This window comes from Cyprinus carpio, chromosome B15 (genome assembly GCF_018340385.1).
Source record: "Cyprinus carpio isolate SPL01 chromosome B15, ASM1834038v1, whole genome shotgun sequence".
NCBI classification, from domain to species: Eukaryota; Metazoa; Chordata; class Actinopteri; order Cypriniformes; family Cyprinidae; genus Cyprinus; species Cyprinus carpio.
Window position 1 is genome coordinate 18490519 of NC_056611.1, and position 19227 is coordinate 18509745.

Below are 19227 nucleotides of genomic sequence, written 5' to 3' on the forward strand. Positions count from 1 at the left end.
CATGCTTTCAGAAAGAAAGTGGATGAGCATTGCAGAAGAATTTATTTTGAAGTATTCAGTGTAATCTGCACAGTTATGAAAAAAGTTGATGTTATGTACATTGAATTAGTGGATACTAGTTACTATGGAAGTTAGGGATGTGCAAAACTACAGACTTTTATGGTTTTAATGAAAAGACATAAAAAAAAATATTTTTAGGGTTGTCAAAGTAACATAAAAAATATTTATTCATATTTATTTATTTAGAAAACCACTTTAGACATGAATCAAATTTGAAAATATTTATCTTCAGATTTATATATCTAACATTAAAATGGGGTGGAAAATAATCAAGGTAAAATATTTAAAATTGATATGTTTTTGATAATATTTAATGTTTAATTTTAAAATAATGTTGATTTTTAATAAAATATATTTTTTAAATATAAAATTACTTGCTTTAGCTTCAGTACAGTAAGAATATAAAGGTCAAAACACACAGTATTGACTTGAAAACATCACCTTAAAACACAAAGCAAGTTATGATGCGAAACATGGTGAAAAATGACAACCAAATCTGAATTTTTACACAGATCAACAATTTAAAAATATCACAGAACAATTTGCAACACTTCAATAGACTAACAGACAGAGATATTCAGCAAATAAATTCTCTTTTATTATACAAAACTATGACAGACCTCAAAGAACAGAGCCGAACTGCGTAACAACTGGAACGCTGCTCACAGCAAGAGATCCGAAGTCTGACCATAATTGCCCTGAAATGTATTGTTGAAGGCGGAGTGTTTGTTAAACAAGCCGCGCTTGATGCCTGTAGCAGCAGTGCTTTAAAGAGAATGAATTTAGGGAATGAAGAAACTTCTCAGAGAATTTATTCTGCTGACAGTCTAAAAGTATAAGTGCAAAACACTGCCAGCAAGATAAATCACTTTCTAAGAAGTTGTCTCTTGATTTACCCCTTTAATAAAATACTAAAACAAAAGTTTTACTACTTTAGTTAATCTCACTAGACAAACATCCTGGCCTATCCCTAATGAAGGTGTATAAAACAATCCCTGAGTGACTCAAAATTTTTTCACAAAAAAGTGCATGAAACAGTGACTGAAAGGAGAAAAAGAAGAAAGACAAGCAAAGTACAATAAGGTGGGGAAACATTTTGATTGGAGCTTATTAAAAGAGATTTTAAAAAGACTTTAAAAGGAATCTGAAACTAAATTTCACAAATTCTAGAAAGACCTGATGAAGTAATGAGTTCATGGAGGCCCAGAGCTTATCCATTAACATTCTTCAACTCTTCTTTTACTCTTACATACAGACAAAGATAGGAGTCAATGGATATGTCCGTGTGGGCTGAAAGATGGGCAAATACTGGTGGATTTCAGCTGATCCTATTTCCAATTCTCTCCTATCCTATCTTCAGTATATGAACCAAATTTACAACACAAGCCTGTCGTGAGTATATATTGCAAGATCATGTTATTTCAAACCCATATAACTTTCTTTTTTCAACAAGAAATGTTATGCAAAATGACAGCCTCAGTCATTGTATGGAAATAAAATGCAAACCTATAGCCAGCTTCAATAAAAGTTAAAAGTAGTAAAAAAAAGGAGCATTTTCTAAACGTGCAGACTTCATTTTTCACATATTTTGTCCGACTAATACTTTTTTCCATGACCAGAATATGACCGTAGATGCCCGTGGCTGTTTAGCGGCAAAGAACATAAGACAGCGTTGTCTGTCTGACACAGTTTCAGGAAAACAGGCTTTTCCTGGAAAATCTTCCAAATGAGCGCCCATATTTGGTTATGAAAATCACACGTCTTGACCTTCTTCCCAACACTGGGGTTTAAAACTCCAACTCAAATACTAAGAAGAAATGTATTTTTCTTTTGCGATTGGCTGTGACAGTTTTGTAACTCGGACATGTATCTATGTATGCCACAATTTAACATTTAATAAATAAACCAAAGTTGCATATGAATTCAAATTCACAAGCTGTCAACTCTCAGATGGCTAATGCTATTCATAAAATCAATGCCAAGATACTATTCTCAATTAACAGGGTCTTTATATTAAAATGTAAGGTAACATGATTTTCAGATATGCTTTATAATCTGACAGAGGTTATAAATAGCCAATTTCTTAGTTGATTTGTCAGTGCACATGAATCATGTGTACAAAGGGCCCAGGGCTACCCGACTACAGAAAGCAATCAATGCAACAGAAAAACACTTCAGCTCAAAATGCAAAGCCTGTGTATGTAATGCTAATCAATTAGCATTAAGAGTCACAATGAATGACTGCGAATGCATACAGCAATCTGTCTCCAGCTGAAATTTACACAGTTTTAAATGAGGGTCCGATCTTATTCCAGGCTGTACAAATGGGCTCTGTTTAAGCACACTCTGACAAATCTCATTACTCAAATGCACACGCTCCAATAACAAACCTGAATTAACCTCCTTAGACATTTGCCAACATGTCAGTTAAAAACGATTCTGAACGTACTCATTCATATTTAAAACAGCTTTGTCCTTAAACACCCCATGACAACACTTTTCCAGCATGGTGTTGAAGTATTTCCTACTAAAAGTTGGTTAGGACAAATTGATGAAAAAAAATTCAGAGTCCATGTGCATTTTCAAGTTTTACCTGCATTTGGCACCTAGGCCCTGGTCACACGAGAGAGACTCCATGTTGCGACTTGAAGGAGACCAACCCAGCGGATATGAGAGGCATGAACAGGGCAAGTGAGAGTCTGACACACGTGAAAGGGGCTCATGTGTCACGGAGGTGAAGGCAGGCTGACAAAGCTGGAACTGTGATGAGCCTCAATTTCCCTGCCGCTCTGCGCTCTGATCAGCTGTAGCGCACACTGATTGACGGGGTCAATCTCACAGGTCAGTGAAGAGGAGTCAACAACAGCCAGTCGCAGAGAGTATCCACACAGACCCACAGACACATATATCCACACACACAACCTCTGTGATTTCACAAACACACCTTTGCAGTGTCGCTCACACAAAAAGCCATTAAGTTTGCACTCCAAACCTGAGCCAAAACACTTGACTGTGCCTCTCCTGACAAAAGTGAATGCTAAACAAACCCTCAGCCACTAGAAAACAACATTTAAGTGTGTACAACATTTCTTTTGTCATTTCTGAAAGAGTTCTCACAGGTCACAACAAGTCTACAAATGACACTCAGTGGAGACAATTATCTACAATGCTTTGAATCATGACAAATGGAATTCTTTAGAAAACTAAATTTACTAGGAGTAGAAATAATCTCAATTTCAGAAGGACTATACCTTTTATTTATTTATTTATTTATTTATTTATTTATTTATTAATTTATTTCTTATATGATTTGACTACATTTCATTTGTTTTGTTTGGGTTAGGTGTTTTTTTTTTGAGTCTCTCGTGCTTATTAATTTTGCATTTATTTGATCAAAAAATCTCGTGCTCACCAAGGCTGCATTTATTTTTGAAATATTTCTTATTATTATCAAAATTGAAAATATTTGCTAACTGACTTCATTATATAAGAAAATCTTTATTTGAAATAAAAATATTTTGTAACATTTAAATGCATTTACTTCCACTTAGTTTATATTTATAATCAAAATATTTTGTAAAATTTAAATGTATTTACTTCCACTTAGTTTAGATTAAAATTAGAAATGCAAGCACACATTGAATGCTCTGAAAAGTTTGGCAGTCACTGTCATAGTCAGTCATAAACAACTTAGTGTTGGTTCCTCTGTGCCTGCAGCCTTGGTCATCCTCTCAGCATATTCCCTATAATGCACTGTGACAGTATAATACATTTCTTCAAAGTGCCTTAAAGGCAAGTCATTTCAGTCAGTGGTCATCTTGGTAATGTACTTGGGCAGTTATTTTTTATGTGGGCAATAGTGTCACCATACTGTTCTAGAGTAAACAAACCCTCCCATTATCATTCAAGAATAATGCTAATACAAAACATTTATTTTGACAGCTGCTATATTAAGCGTCATGATTTCTCACTTTTCTCTATCATTTTTCTACATGAGGTCTCTTCTTTCATGCTAAATCTTCTCTAAGCCGAGAAAAAAAAACCACTGTAGTGTGAAAACCCTTTGCATCAGTCAAGCTCATATATATACTGCCATTCTAATTTTGGGGGTTGATAAGAATTTTTTTTTATGTTTTTGAAATAAACAAACAAACAAAGCAACCATCCATTTTCTATTTTATTATGTATCTTATTCCTGAGGCCAAAACTGTACTTTCAGCAGCCATTATTACATTTTTTATTCCATTATTCTACATGATTGTTTGAAAATGAAAGAGATAGTTCACCCAAAAAATAAAATTCTGTCATTAATTACTCACCCTCATGTCGTTCCAAACCTGTAAGACCTTCATTCTTATTCGAAACACAAATTAAGATTTTTTTTTGACAAAATCCGAGAGCTTTCTGACCCTCCATAGACAGCTTGAAGTTGATTTTGACTTGTGTGAAAAAGGGTTAATGTGAATAATGGAAGATGGAAACGCATTTGCCGAATAAATTCCTCCATGCGCATCAAAAAAGTCATGTGACTTTGCGCTATGGGATGGCAAAACCTGACCAACCAGTGGACTGATCTCGTTTCACAGCATCTGAAATGTTGTTATGGTGATTCTGAAATGCCAGAGCAAAGTCTGTGGTCAAAGTATTTATGTATAATTGCTTCCCAGAACTGTATTACACACTCTCAGAAAAAAATGTTCAAAAGTTGTCACTGGGGCGGTACCATTTCAAAAGGTACACTTTTGTACCTTTTAGGTACTAATATGTACTGTTAAGGTACCGGTATGAACTCTTTAGGTACAATGGTGTACCGCCCCAGTGACAACTTTTGTACCTTTTTTTTTTTGAGTGGGTGAATTTTTTTACATTTTGCAGGCATCCACCTCCAAAAGCAATGACCGCATTTATTTTGGTTCGTCTGCTTGCTCTGAGGTGCAAGTAATTTAATTATATATGAAAATTATTATATTCAGTGGCTTCTCCTATGTTTCTTTTGATGATTTAGTGATTTACAGTGCCAGTTTATCAGGAAGTGACCATTTTGTTCTCTTTGATTTGTTGGATGGAAACAGTGCTTGTTCGCAAATGTTTTATGCGATATTACAATTTTGCGCATAAGTTAAATTCACAACTTTGGATGGAAACCCAGCTACTGTCAGTTTTGATGAATTTGATTAAAAAAAAAAAAAAGTGCAACATTTTGAATGGTAGTGCATATAACAAAAATGCAAGCTCATCTAAACAAAGCCTAATGATGGAATATAATAAAAACCAGCCAAAAACACATTAAGGAACTATCTGGCAGGTTCCCCATTCCATCCCGCTGTAACATCTGGACTTTAATTGAGGTTCTGTGTTGTGTGATAATGCGGGGGGTGAATGACTAAGAAATGTGTCTCATGAAAGTTAGATGTGGAAACATGCAGCATACTGATTACATTATACACTGCAACAACCCACTCTTACATTTTTACTAATGTGGGGAAGACAGACACAAGGATCATGTGAATAAATTATAAAGCTGAATAATTTCATTTTGAACAGCAAATCAAAGTAACTAATTTGCAGATGCGACTCAAGAGACTATGTGATCTCCACCTCTAATGGAGAATCCCGTTTTAGTCACACCTCCATTCACTGACCAAATGTTAGCAGCTGCTCTGGGATTCGACTGCCACAGGTTTGAACAGCACATAGTATGGTGCAAAAAACAGCACCTTATCTTCCTAATACACATTTCTCAATGTATGATTCAACCATGCATGCTATTCCAAATACAAACATCCTGTCATAAGATGTGTTTTTTTTTTGGTTAACTAGAAGTGAAATAAGTCACATTAGTGAAAACAAAATGGGTTGCTTGAGTACAAAACTTATCCTCAAATTGCACGGTAAGTTTCTTTGGATAATAGTGTCAGCTAAATGTAAATGCTTCCTACAGAAACAGATAATGGATAGTTGCTATGCTGAGGAAGGCAAAGTGAAGCCCAGTCAATTCAGATAGAGGATTTTATTTAAAGGTGACATTTTGCTGAAAACGCAAATCTTGAGCTATTTATTGTATGGGCCTCGATTGGCTCGCTGGTGCAGGGACACTTGTAAGCTGACAAGCACATATGGTTGCCCGTATTCACCATGTCGGCTGTAAAGGCTTGTTATTTGGACCATATTACAAACAAAAGGACAGTAATGTTAAATCAAGGCTTGGTACATGATAGACAACGGACTACACTGTTCAGTCAGGTCACATTACACCAATCCATATCAAAATAACAGAAAGCCACAGTTCAGCATATGTGTTCATTATGAAAGAGGCCTAAAAATATTTTTCATACAGGTTTACGGGTTTTTTAGTGCTTCAGAGGAATACATCCATAATGATATGAGGCACCTTTAATGGACAGCATATGATAGACATAAAAAGAGAGAGAGAATGAGAGAGAGTAGGGCACAGATGCTGAAGAGCTGAAGCCATCAAGCTATCACAAAGGGTTGGAAATAAGTGACACTTACCTCGGGCATCAAAAAACTCATCATCCGAGCTGTCAACAGATTCCTGGGCGATGTTCTGCATGCGCCAGTGAGAAGCGCTGTGCTTGCGTAGGGTCGCTAAGGGGAGAACATGAAAAAGATACGATCAAACCAAAGGTCACTAGTACTGCATGCAATTATTGAGCATTGAGTGACTAATTAATTAGACATGCATGATGACAATGTTATTTAATATTACCACGTGAAGGCGTCTAAAGGAATGGAACGGCTGGGAATTAATTGAAAGCATGTTTTTAAATTAAGACTGGCTAATGTAGAAATCAAAGTGTAAAATCTGAGCTTAAGGAATTCAAAATAAGAGTGCAGATCATACTTAAGATGACTTGTCAAAAGGTTGCTTTGATTGATCTTAAAAACCTTTTGATCTAAAAGCTGCTGCTTAAATTTTTGAAATTAGACATAAACATGTACACACACAAACACACACATTCTATAATTCTATTATAATTCTACACACATGCATCCATATGTGTATATATATATATATATATATATATATATATATATATATATATATATATATATATATATATATATATATAATATATATATGTATATATATATATATATATATATATATATATATATAGGCAGGTGGTGATGTTTGATTGGTTTGGCAGTTGTTATGGTGTTGAAAAGCACCGTGAGGTATCTCACTCTTTATCTTCAAGAGCTTTAAACAAAAACTCCTTGTAGAAAATATATGACAACACAAATGAACACAAATTCTTTCCTTCAACTCCTGAAGACAGAGTACTTGTCAACTGTGTGTTATGTTAGTGAGGCAGGTGTTGTGACTGTGAGCCCTGGGCTGTTTAAATCTAAAGTTAATAACTTTCTAATCTAATGACAGATAGCGGCAATAATGCAAATTACAAATCAGCGTAAGTCAAACGAAAGTTATCCTCTCCCAATCATATTAAGTGGGCCATGATTTAATAATTATAGATTGGCGTCATTGTGAGCGAACATATAGCGTTGGGGATTTTTGACGCTTTATAGCTCAACAAATTGCTTTTTTACTCAAAGCATTAAATCATTTAATGTAAATCCAGTAATTCACACATCCAGGCTTAGTGAGCTCACTGCTGCTTTCATAAGGCTTAAAATCGCACTGAAACAAGCACAACAAAGAAATCCAACTGTAAAGAATTTCATTTATATTGATTCATTTAGCAGATCTGACTTACAAATGAAGAAAAAACACAAGTATAAGAGATTAACCTCGAAGAACCAACATCAGCAGTGCCACAGTAGATTATTTTGCCCATTTGGTTGGCATTACTCGAGAGGTGTCACCTAAGCAGTCAGTTCTCGTTCTGTCTTGTACCTGGACCTCCTCATGATCCTGCTCACTCTGCTGAAACAATAAGGACTCTCACCTTCCATTACTGGGATTCAGTGCAGCTCCACAGTTTTCATTCTGTCCCCACATCACCACGCAGGATTTAATGAGCTTTTCATCTCTTCCGCAAAAAAGTCAACAGGTCAAATGCTGGCACTATTAATGCACCTAATGGAGATGAGTATCTCAGCCTTCAAAGTTTTCTATTATAATCACAACACATTTGAAAGTGGCATCAACAGAAATCTGCTCTTTCATTGCTGAGGCCTTTGTCTGGACCCAAGCCCTACCAGGCAACATCAACATAAGTCACCATATAAGCCACCACAGAATTTCAGAATTCAAATAAGCATCATAAGTAGATGTTGGCATCTTCTAAGCAGTCGTAACTACTACTTTTTTAAGGATTTATTCTTGGCATTCTGCTTTTTTTACTATAGGACAGTGTACAGCAGACAGGATGTGAAGGTTTTTTCTTTTTTTCTTTTTAGATGTTTTGTTTCAAAAGTCTCCATATGCTATACTTTCAATTAAACGCCACTTGGTATGATAAAAATATGGCTTATGTGGCCACATTTTGGGGCCACTGCATATATAAGATTTGTAACATCTCATAAAAACATAAGGTGAAATAGATAATAACTGAGCAAAACTTCCACTTTGTGGATGGATTACCAGCTCAATTATTGTTTTACATAACATAAGTGACAGTAATCAAATTAAGAGTGGGCAAATAAACACACAGTATTTTGTTTTAAATACTTTGATGGAAATGAAATGCTTTTTCCTTTGGGACGCAGGAGGGCATGGTGTTTCATTAATACAGTCTAAACATTGAGAAATGGCTTTTAAGGCTTGGTAAATAGATTTACAAGAGGAGATAAAGAGGTGCAGATTGGTTTGAATGAGGGAGTCCAGTGAGGCCTGTTTTCAGAGATGGGAGGGTGGACTAAAGCATCTCTAATTGAGTCTATTCAGCATTTCCATTTTCACATTTCTAATCACATCATCCATAATTCACCCTGGAATGAAGGCTGAGAAAAGGGAAAGGTTGACGTTTTTTGGCTAAGAAAGAATGTATTAGAAAAACATGAATGGTTTCAACCAGTAACAGAGGTGGTCATATAATCAAAGTTATATTATAAGCCAGTACATAGCTGAACCGAGATGGATTTCATTACGAGGACATTGTTTGTCTGGCTTCAGTCTGGCAAGTCATGCAGGTGATGCTTTTGCACTAAAACAGCGTAGAGTAGAGGATGTACTTCAGCCATGAAATTGGTATGGTCCTCATGAATGATACATTTATGATAAACCAAATAATTTCTTCTGGTTCTAGAAAAGCTAAAGAACAAATAATTTGACCAGCTTCCTTAAAGTTAGGACAGCATGTGCACTTTTCTGTTTAATTGCGTTATCAACTACAGGGGGATTAAATGAAATTGAATGCATGCTGTGAATGGAAGTCTTCCTTTAAAAATGCTCAAAATTGAGTTTTGACTAAAAATACAATTTCAGCTGAATTTCAGATGACTTTGTGGTCTCAATTATCTAAGGACAATATTTACTTTAGCTTCAGATGTCTGTGCCATTAAATTGGACATGCTATTATCTAACTATATGTCTAATTTTAGATGGAGTTATGAATTATGAATGCTAGGTCATGGATTGTGATAGGGTTGATATCGAGGTTTGATGTCCCCTCTCCGAGGAGCTTGCACAGTACTAAAATGGCATTTTCTCCAGAGCACTCATGACACGACTCACTGAGATACTTGCTCTTAATCAAAAACATAATCTCTGCTAGATAGGAGCTGCTTTTCTGCAGCAATCTCGCTTTTCTCTCTTTCTTTAATCTCTATATCTCACCCTCCCTCTTGCACTTTCTCTCCCAACCTTCAATTCCTTCCTCTTCTCCTCTTCAGCCTCACCCTGTTACCCATGCACTCAAGAAGCTCCTCCACCATTTCTACTCGTTTGTTCATCAGCCTGATGTTAAAGCCCCTCTAGAGAAAAGTGCAGAGGTAAAGGCCATTATGACATCATAAGGCTCCCATTGGTTCACTGCACCGGTTTTAAGGCTGTGTGGGTGACTTGAAAGGGAAGGGACAATAAACAAAGGCCACAAGGGCATACTTGTTGGAAAATAATGTGATTCTGTTATTGCCAGGTCTAGACGTCTGATTAGTAGGGACTGGCATGAACCACTTCCCTATTAAATTCAGCTTAGCTGTTTTCTTCAATAAGTGATTATCAAACAGCTTTTTATTGCTGTAATGAGAAGCATTTCCAACTGAATCTGGATATATATTTGACTTATACAATAAAAAAAAGCATACCTTGAATGCAACATCAGTCACTTCCAAATGCATATACCTAAATCAAATGATTTTAAATTAAAATGACTAATTAGTTATAATTAATAACATAAATGTATGTTTTACTTCAATTTATTTAGAAAATAATTATATATGACATTTTTGAAAATGAAGACATTTTATAATATGTATATACACACAGATATATTTAAAATGCATCAAATCCATTTTTAAAATTATTTAATTTTAATTTTAAATTATTCAATTTAAGTTTATTTTAAAGAAAATAAACAGGATCAATTATGTTGGAGTTGGAGTTATGACAGCAATATTGCATGAAACTAATGTTTTTCTTTTCTTTTGTCCACTTGAACACTCAAACATTGAGTGGACATCTACCTTTTCAAGAGAAAACCAGCAAACAGTTCTCAATCAGTTATTTCATTAAATCATTTGGAGGAAAATTTTATCCTTATCCCTGCATCACCAAAGTGTGTGCGCTTGCAGCATATGCGCCATGCGGCTTGTAAACACCTCCGTTTGGCAGCTCAAAGCAGTGCCTCACACGCTGTGAAACAGCACATATGCCACAGTTACACACAAAAAAAAATACTGGTGTGATAAATAACTTAGTATTACGAAGCAGAACTGTGATACTCAAAGTCTAAAAGACCACAAATGCAAAAGCGGATGCTGCCAGACAATGCAAATACTGACAAAGGTTGTATTTCCAGGCAGTGCAGGCTAAAGCCATACTGTGCAATCTTTTCTGTCCGTTATGATTGTTGCTGTCGCATATTGGGTAAAAGCCAAAGGAGACTGTGCAACATCAACGATCTTAGGACTCTGGATGTGACTGACGATGCTGACTACACAATATTACTGAAAATTTGTTCTTAGATGGCAAAATCGTGGCCAAAATCATTAAGTGTGCTCTTAGCTTTAGAAAAGGGTCAAGACTTTCAGACTAAGTGGAGTAGAAAGGGTACAGCTGCTTACTGCAACAGACGGCATGCAAAGGTAAGTGTGAAATCATTACAGCAGGGGAGAATACAGTGAGCAAACCTCATGCAAGGTCACAACATCAAGAGGGGATTGAGAGTAAACTGCAGGGAACAGAACCACTTGACTGGGTTACTCAAGAGCCACCTCCTCCTTCTGTCAACTGAGGACTGAAGGAGGCGAAGCTACAAATGCATGAGGCTTGAGCACAGAGACCTCGCTCGGGTGGACGTTAATTGTGCCTTTACATAACCAAAGAAATGCAAATACAAAATCGAGATGTTCTGTTAACGAGACAGCGCCGTCGTAACGCTTCCGAGTTATCATCAGTTTTTGCCATCTCATCTCTACTGAGGTGAAGCTGTTCAACCAAGCACGTCTACACAAAGCTCTGAAAGGAGCTGTTTGTATGGCGTTGCATCATGTGTAAAGGTTCCATCTGAAATGGCAGGATTAAAGATCCAATTAGGAAGTACAGTCATCACGATCATCCCATTCTTTTATGAACAAGTTGTATAATATGAAAGCATGCTGAATACCAACATTTCCTTTGGTCCCACCCTCTTTTGAAACAAAAAATATGTAATAAAATAATTATTAAAAAAGCCAAAGGTACATTATATCTATCTATCTATCTATCTATCTATCTATCTATCTATCTATCTATCTGCCTGTCTGTCTGTCTGTCTGTCTGTCTATGCCTTTGTCAGACAACCTTTATATTATTATTTTTGTATTTATCCATTAAAGCCTCCTATCCTCAAAAACAGATGCTATTATAATTTGCCAGCAAAAGCAACACTGTTCGAGAATGAATTAAATGATGAAGAGATTTATTTACAGCAGATGTTTTTTTTAAAGAGCCATCTGTCTATTACAAAAAAACGTTTCTAGTTAAAATGTTATATGATGATGTTGAACGTTTTACATTATGTAGTTAAAATATCCATTTATAGCCCTTGGTTAAGGGAGCCAATTAAGTCATAGTCTCCCATCTCACAGAATCACTGCATCAAAATAACATAAAAAAAATCAAGACCTGAACTGCCTGTAAACAGACACAAAAGCCAGACTGCAGTACTACAGACGGTCATGAAAGGCTGTCACTCTCTCTTTCTCTCACAGGACCACAGGGTAGCAGTGAGTCTGTCACTGCTTCTCGTGCAAGGCTATTTTTAGCACCGTGCTCTACCCAAATCACTGTGCAAGTTCGCTAGAACACAATCATTACGGAGGGAACCTGAAATCTGCCCTGAATTGTTCCATTTGTAATGAGGTGTCAGGTAGCTTTTAAGCATTTTATTCATTGCTAAACAGCATGAGAAAAATGGGATTGAGACATTTAGATTTTCTCATTTCAGAAGAGAAAAAAGACCAGATTTTCCCACAAAACAGGAAGGTTTAAGGTTTCAACCTGTTGAGAACACATTCTAAAAATGCTTCAAATATATCCTGGCTGGCCCACCCAAATGAACTTGCCATCACTTGCCATAGTTTCACAACAGCCATTACTGATGCTGATTTGGTGCTCAAGACACATTTCTTATTACAATCATCAATGTTGAAAAGAGCTGTGCTGCTTAATATTTTTGTGAATACCACGATACATTTTTTTTCAGGATTCTTTAATGAATAGAACATTTAAACCAATCACAATCTTTTGTATCATTATAAATGTCTTAACTACCATTTTTAATACATTTAATTTATCCTTGCTAATTTAAAAAAAAAAAAAAAAAAAAAAAAAAAAACTTTTGGGTAGTGTATATAGTATATCATAATATAGTGCAGAACAGTACAACAGATCAACTCTATACAATTTATCTGTGTTTAAGATAAAGCATGGTGCTATAAGACCTTCATCTGTCCCTTGCAGATCTGAAGTAAACTACAAGAGCAGCATCTAAAATACCTGAATAGTAAATAAAATAATGAAATAAGAGGTTCAAGCTAAAATGTATTATATTGCAAATTTTCATGTCACACACCATTCCAGGTGGTCTCACAGTTTGAGAGCCACTGATCTCGAAGATGCTTGATCTATTATGCTTGGCTAGTTACATAAATTCATGAGTTTCCATCAAGTAGAAACGTCCTTGATGCTTTCAACAGGAATAACAGTCATTTCTCACTCTACTGCGTGGGTGCAGCAAATGCTGAATTATTGGTTTGAGGATAAAAATAGAATTTCATTTTCTCAGTGACAAAAACCAAGCAAGAAACAAAACAAACGTGAAACCTGAAGTAAATGCAATGTTGTTTGCTGAGAGCTAATACTAGATCATCCGAGTCTCTTGGTCTGACAGCCACAGATACAGAGTGCGCTATTGACTGAGATGCCATCACACAGATATAGTGTCACAACGCCTTCCATCAAAACCCCATAAAAAAAAGCAGGAAACAAAATGGACAAAACAAAGGAGATGAAATGTTTCTCATTTGAATGTACATCACAAGGACACCGCAGGAAACACCTTGACTGAGGTGCACGTTAATTGGTTTGGCAAAAACAAGCCAACTTTGCAATTCAATTTTGCTACTGTGAGCAACACAATCAGTATTCCCTGTATTTATTCTCAACCAAAGCCAAGTAAAATGAGTTTTTGAGAATTGACACAGAATAATACATGCTTATCTGCCACTAAAAGGTCACTTCCTGAATGGCTAAGATTAAATATATCACTGCAGCGCTGACTATGACCTCTATATGTATATATGAAACATGTAACTCTACATTACTAGAGCTATACTGGAGGCATAATGTGAAGAAACATCTATCCGTTACACTTGAAACATTTATTTCGAACCAATTCAACAGAGACCTTGACCATGCACAAGCCTAAGCATGCCAATATTTGAATTCTTATTCACATTACTGAGCAGTTCATACTTAAACCTGTTTTTCCAGAGCACCTTCTTTTTTCCAAGAAAGGTAATGCAGATGAATTGAGCACACAATGAAATACATTTTGTGCAATGGGAAATTGCACCCCTTTTGAAGCTTTGGGATCATGCAGAGCTGGACTTACAGACAAGCACAACAAGATGATTTCACTCACTGACACTGGGGCTCTTCTGCTGAGGGAATACAGACTGTGAAAGAAATTAACTGCGGCTACTGCATCTGGGACTTATGTTCATTGAGTGGGCTATATCCTAATTTATAGAGAATGAACATCAGCTACAATAAATATATTAGAATATACAATTACTGTTGGAAATAGGCCCAACCACCTAATTTTCTTCTCAACAGGGAAGGTTTGAACAATCAAAAGTGGCAAGATAAAGCATAGTATATTAAGGAGTCGATATTTTGGCTAGGAAACGAACAAAAAGCAATGTGCATTTCAGGAAACCATTACGCAAATAATAGTCTGTGAGGTGAATACACAAAATATACTTTAAATTTTTTTTTTTTTTTTTTTATGTGTGTTAACAATGACTCTGTCTAGCTGTTGCATTTATAAGTGAACCTGATCGATTGGAGAAACTAAAATAGATGACAGTAAAGGCATCTACTTCATTCACTGCTTCTTAAATTACGATTCCTGTAAATACATTAAAAATGCTTTTTTTGTGATATTTATATATTTTATGTCTATCTATGGAAAAAAAAAATATTTGGATGGTAACTGGTGACAAATTTGCACTAATAGTGATCTCTGATCTACAGTAACATATAGCAGATTAACTGATTGATTTGACTTTGGATAATGACAAATATGAATACAAAAATCTTGAGAAATACGTGATAATCCTAAAATAATCTGGGGCCGAACAGGTATCCACGAGGAATCCTTGCTATTTAACATATAAATGAAGCCAACCTAGTCTGTGTTTGCTGATGGGCTGCCAGTTCTGATCATGTAAAAGGACAAATTTTGCTCCAGTGATAATGTAGGCTATCTGTACATGTTCTGCTTGTTCAATACAGTGAGCTGTTTTATGTAATGCTGATATGATACTCTATTATCCCACCATCCCATCCTCAAAAACACTGATTCACAAACTAGGAATCTCATAAACATTGTAAATTAAGTAACCAAACCAAAGGAGTCTGTAGGATTACACATTTCCACCTACAAAATCAAATGCTGACTTCCTACATGACAGAGAGAGGAGAACTTCTTGGCTGATTCGGAAACATGCCTGAGGAGAAATCAAATGTCTATGGCATCTTATTAACAGTCTGTAGTCATTATTGCTGTCCAACGTATAGGAAACTATTATACTTACATGAAATGTAACATGGATGGCATGCTGTCACACCATAATTACCCAAAGAGCTTCATAGAGCTTCACATTCAAAACCCAGAAGACACATGCTGTGAGCTTCACATCATAACAAACCACTTAAAACTGTAGAAAACGCTCATGATCATAAGCTACACACATACTGACAGACTTGGGGCTAACAGCTGACGTTCTCTTCACTGGTTTCCTGACCCCTAGAGACTGAGCAGATTTATAATCAGGTTTAAAAGTGAACTTTTTTTTATGTAAAGTGATTTAGATTTAAAGTAGATGTTTGTTTGTTTTTGTTTTGTTTTTGTTTTTGGGGGGGGGGGGCACCATCTTCACAATGGCATACCAAATGCACACCATTGATAGATTCAATGTTTCTACTGCATACTTATAGTTGTCTGTAGCAGTGGTTCCCAACCACGTTCCTGGAGGCCCCAACATTGCACACTTTGCATCTCTCCTTTGTCTGAGACACCCAATTCAGGTCTTCGACTCTCTACTATTGAACTGATGATCTGCAGAAGGGGTGTTTGATTAAGGTGACAGAAAACATTCTGTGTTGGGGGGCCTCCAGGAACATGGTTGGGAAACACTGGTCTATAGCATATTAAAGGAATAATTCACCCAAAAATGTACATTCTTTTACGATTTACTCACCCTTATGTTGGTCCAAACCTGTACGACTTACTTTCTTTTGCTGACAGTTTACCACTGACTTCCACCGTACGAACCAAAAACATTCAAATTATTTTCTTTTGCATTTTACAGGAGAAAGAAAATCATATGACTTTTTTTTTGTTGTTGTTAACAATCACTTTAAGCTTAGTTGGAAAAATAATTTGAAAACATCAAAACAATCATTAGGGTCCTCAAAACAATTCTCTGCCTTCATGGCATCTCAGAAGCCTATGTGAATTGCATAGTCAATACACTTATAGAAATATAAGTACCACATTAACTCACAACCATAACTCAGAATCATGAAATGCAAAGGGTAAATTTTCTTCCAGATCAATAATTGCTCTGACATGCTGGATTGGATGTGCTGCCATAAACAGATTAAACTATATCTATGTATGCTGAGATGTTCGGTGCAGACAATCTCAGCACTCAACCTTAGATTCAATCATATCATAGTGTCCTATACAGGATAAATCTCAAAAAGAGACCATCAGCTCTCCCTCATCAGCCTTTTTCAACATTCAAGGAGCCAAACTGACCAAAAAACAAAAACACATTTTGTCTCATTTTAAGTGTTTAAAGTTCACAGTTAATATTGTTTACTTAAATTAAAGCATATTGGTGGAGAAAAAAGATGTTTTTTTTTTTTTTTTGTAGACATTCTGATTTTTCTACTTAATTGGTTCTTTAATATCAGGTCTACCTGTAAATCAGTGAATAGCACCCAACATAACACCATTGGAGATTAATTAAGTGTATCCACAGCTTAAGTAACTTTACTTTATGTCCACCTTTTGCTTAAATAAGATTTTACACAGCAGCTTACCAGTTAAACAAAATTCTGCATCACTATATTAACAACAATGTAAATAATCATCAATATAATTGAACGATTTATAGTCTCATATAGTCTCAAAAAAATAAAAAAAAATAAAAACACTTTAATTACAACTGAATATTGATATCAGTTACTGGACATTTAAACAAAATAATCTGGATCATATCAGCTATTAAAATACAATATCGGTCGGTCTCCACAAGTTATTATACCCCATTACTAATAAATCGTAATATTTTTTGTATCAGGGATCGCTGGATTAGATATGGTTGACAACTCCTACATCCATAAAACATTCTACATTTATGATTACGACCAGTTTGTAAAGAGAACATGTTTAGATGAAGAAAAAGACAGCGTTTGGACTGTCTCTCAAAACCAAGTCAACCGGACACGGTTTAAAGCCTTCGTAAGCATTGGAATGCGCCCATGACGCCCCACAACGTTGTCTAGGTAGGCAGCTCACTAGGTTTGGAGACACAGCTTCGGATCATCACGCATTCCAACAGATTGACGCTGAAAGTGAGGAGAGCAAACTGACTGTCTACTCTCTCTGCTGTGACACCGCAGTTTGCACATCAATCTCGGAGATGTCTGTGTGTTGTCTGAATATGATGTGACATCTCTTACCTTTCCCTCTGATTTCTTTAGCCATCCTGCGTCTTTGCAGTTACTTTGGACAGTTCGCACGTCTCTTCTCTCTGCGCGGGAGAAGCGATCTCAAGTAGGCTATATGCGCGTTTCGTGTTTGAACATGCGAAGGTGGGAGTATCCATGAACGCTGAGACAGATCCTTGTGTTGAAGTAAGCGTGGACTTGGGTCTGTATGTGTGCAGACTTTGCTGTTGTCCTCCTCTCCTCCTGTTGAGCTCGAGGTGTGATGTTCGACTGCCTCCAGTGGCTCTGCGCGAGCTGCAGTGAACTTGGAAAACGCCAAGCGCATTAACGCAGGCTTCAGACCACCCGCCGTCATATATTAGTTATTTATTCATTCATGCACTTTAAATAATAATATCACACTAGCGCGTGTTGTATATTTAATACTTTTATCGCATTAACTCATGGATTTATACGTTTTTATCAATAAATCTATAATATTTAATTTTTTATTCCACATAGCCTACTGTTAAAATGTGTTGAAATATGTATGGTTTCTTACAGGAATTGTGTGACAGTTTGTAACACAAATATGAAACCCTGAAACATCTAAAAGTGAGTGATAGAATGTCGCCACAATTGAAGAATGACTCAAAACTCCTGAGACCACAGTTGAAACTGTTGCAAAAAGAAACCACAAGAAAACTTTTAACACGGGCCAAACACCACTAACAGACAGTTACCTTAAAAATCCCTAAAGTGCGTCAAAATTTGTCCTACAGTAACATTTAGTCGTTTCTGTGATACAAACAGCTGCATAGCTGAGGGACCACAGGTGCTGTCCATGCCTTCCACCAAACTGAATATCTACATTATGAAGCAGAAGAGCAAAAGGCATTGTGCAGATGAAAACAGAAATACAAATATCTTCACCCTGCCAATAGCATTATATCTCTTTAGTCTTATAGTAGGATGACTGTGCAAAATGTATGCTTGCTCATAAATCACTACGTCGTCGCTTCCTCCTCAGGCTTTTAAATAACCAGCTCCGTCACAGTACATTCAATAGCAGTTCAGCTGATTAATGCTGGGTTGTAATGACTATAAAATATGAGGCTTGTGGTAGCTGTCAAACATTAATTGGAAGAAAACATGACAAAATCAAGGCCAAATATGATGCACTTTCAATCAACTTGTTTAACTAGCTCATTGTCTGTATGATAAGTGTTCCATGTTGCCATGTATTAAAAAAATTAAACCGCACCAAGTTCTTTCCAGCTCTCACCCCAGGCTAGGCATTGCTGCACATCAGGCATCCCAAATAACTGTTCTCGAGTAGCTCTAAATGACTATTGATAGAGGTGAAGTCTGGAGTTCTTCAATTCCAGGGAACTGCCCATGTTGCATTATTCTACTCCTTTAGGGACTTGGCCTATTTGTAGCAGTCAGGAAACCCAATGACAAAACACTTCTGACTCCAAACATTGCATTGTGTTTCTGGTAAAAGCAGCAGAAGAAAAACAGCCTGCAGGTCAGACAAGCAGAAAGATAGATAACATTGATTACACGGGCCGCACACAGGGAAAATG

General features: G+C 36.2%; 1 protein-coding gene across 1 annotated transcript in view; it reads right to left on the reverse strand.

The window, feature by feature from the left end:
• The window catches only part of LOC109056116 (membrane-associated phosphatidylinositol transfer protein 3-like), a 73000-nt gene extending 54983 nt beyond the window's left edge, over positions 1 to 18017 (reverse strand). The window contains exons 1-2 of the mRNA XM_042739609.1: positions 17672 to 18017; positions 6574 to 6669 (exon numbers count right to left, since the gene is read on the reverse strand). Of these exons, the coding sequence (XP_042595543.1) occupies positions 6574 to 6669; positions 17672 to 17696 (121 nt within the window). The 5' untranslated portion in view covers positions 17697 to 18017. The remainder of the gene's footprint in view (positions 1 to 6573; positions 6670 to 17671) is intronic.
• Positions 18018 to 19227: the final 1210 nt, after the last annotated feature.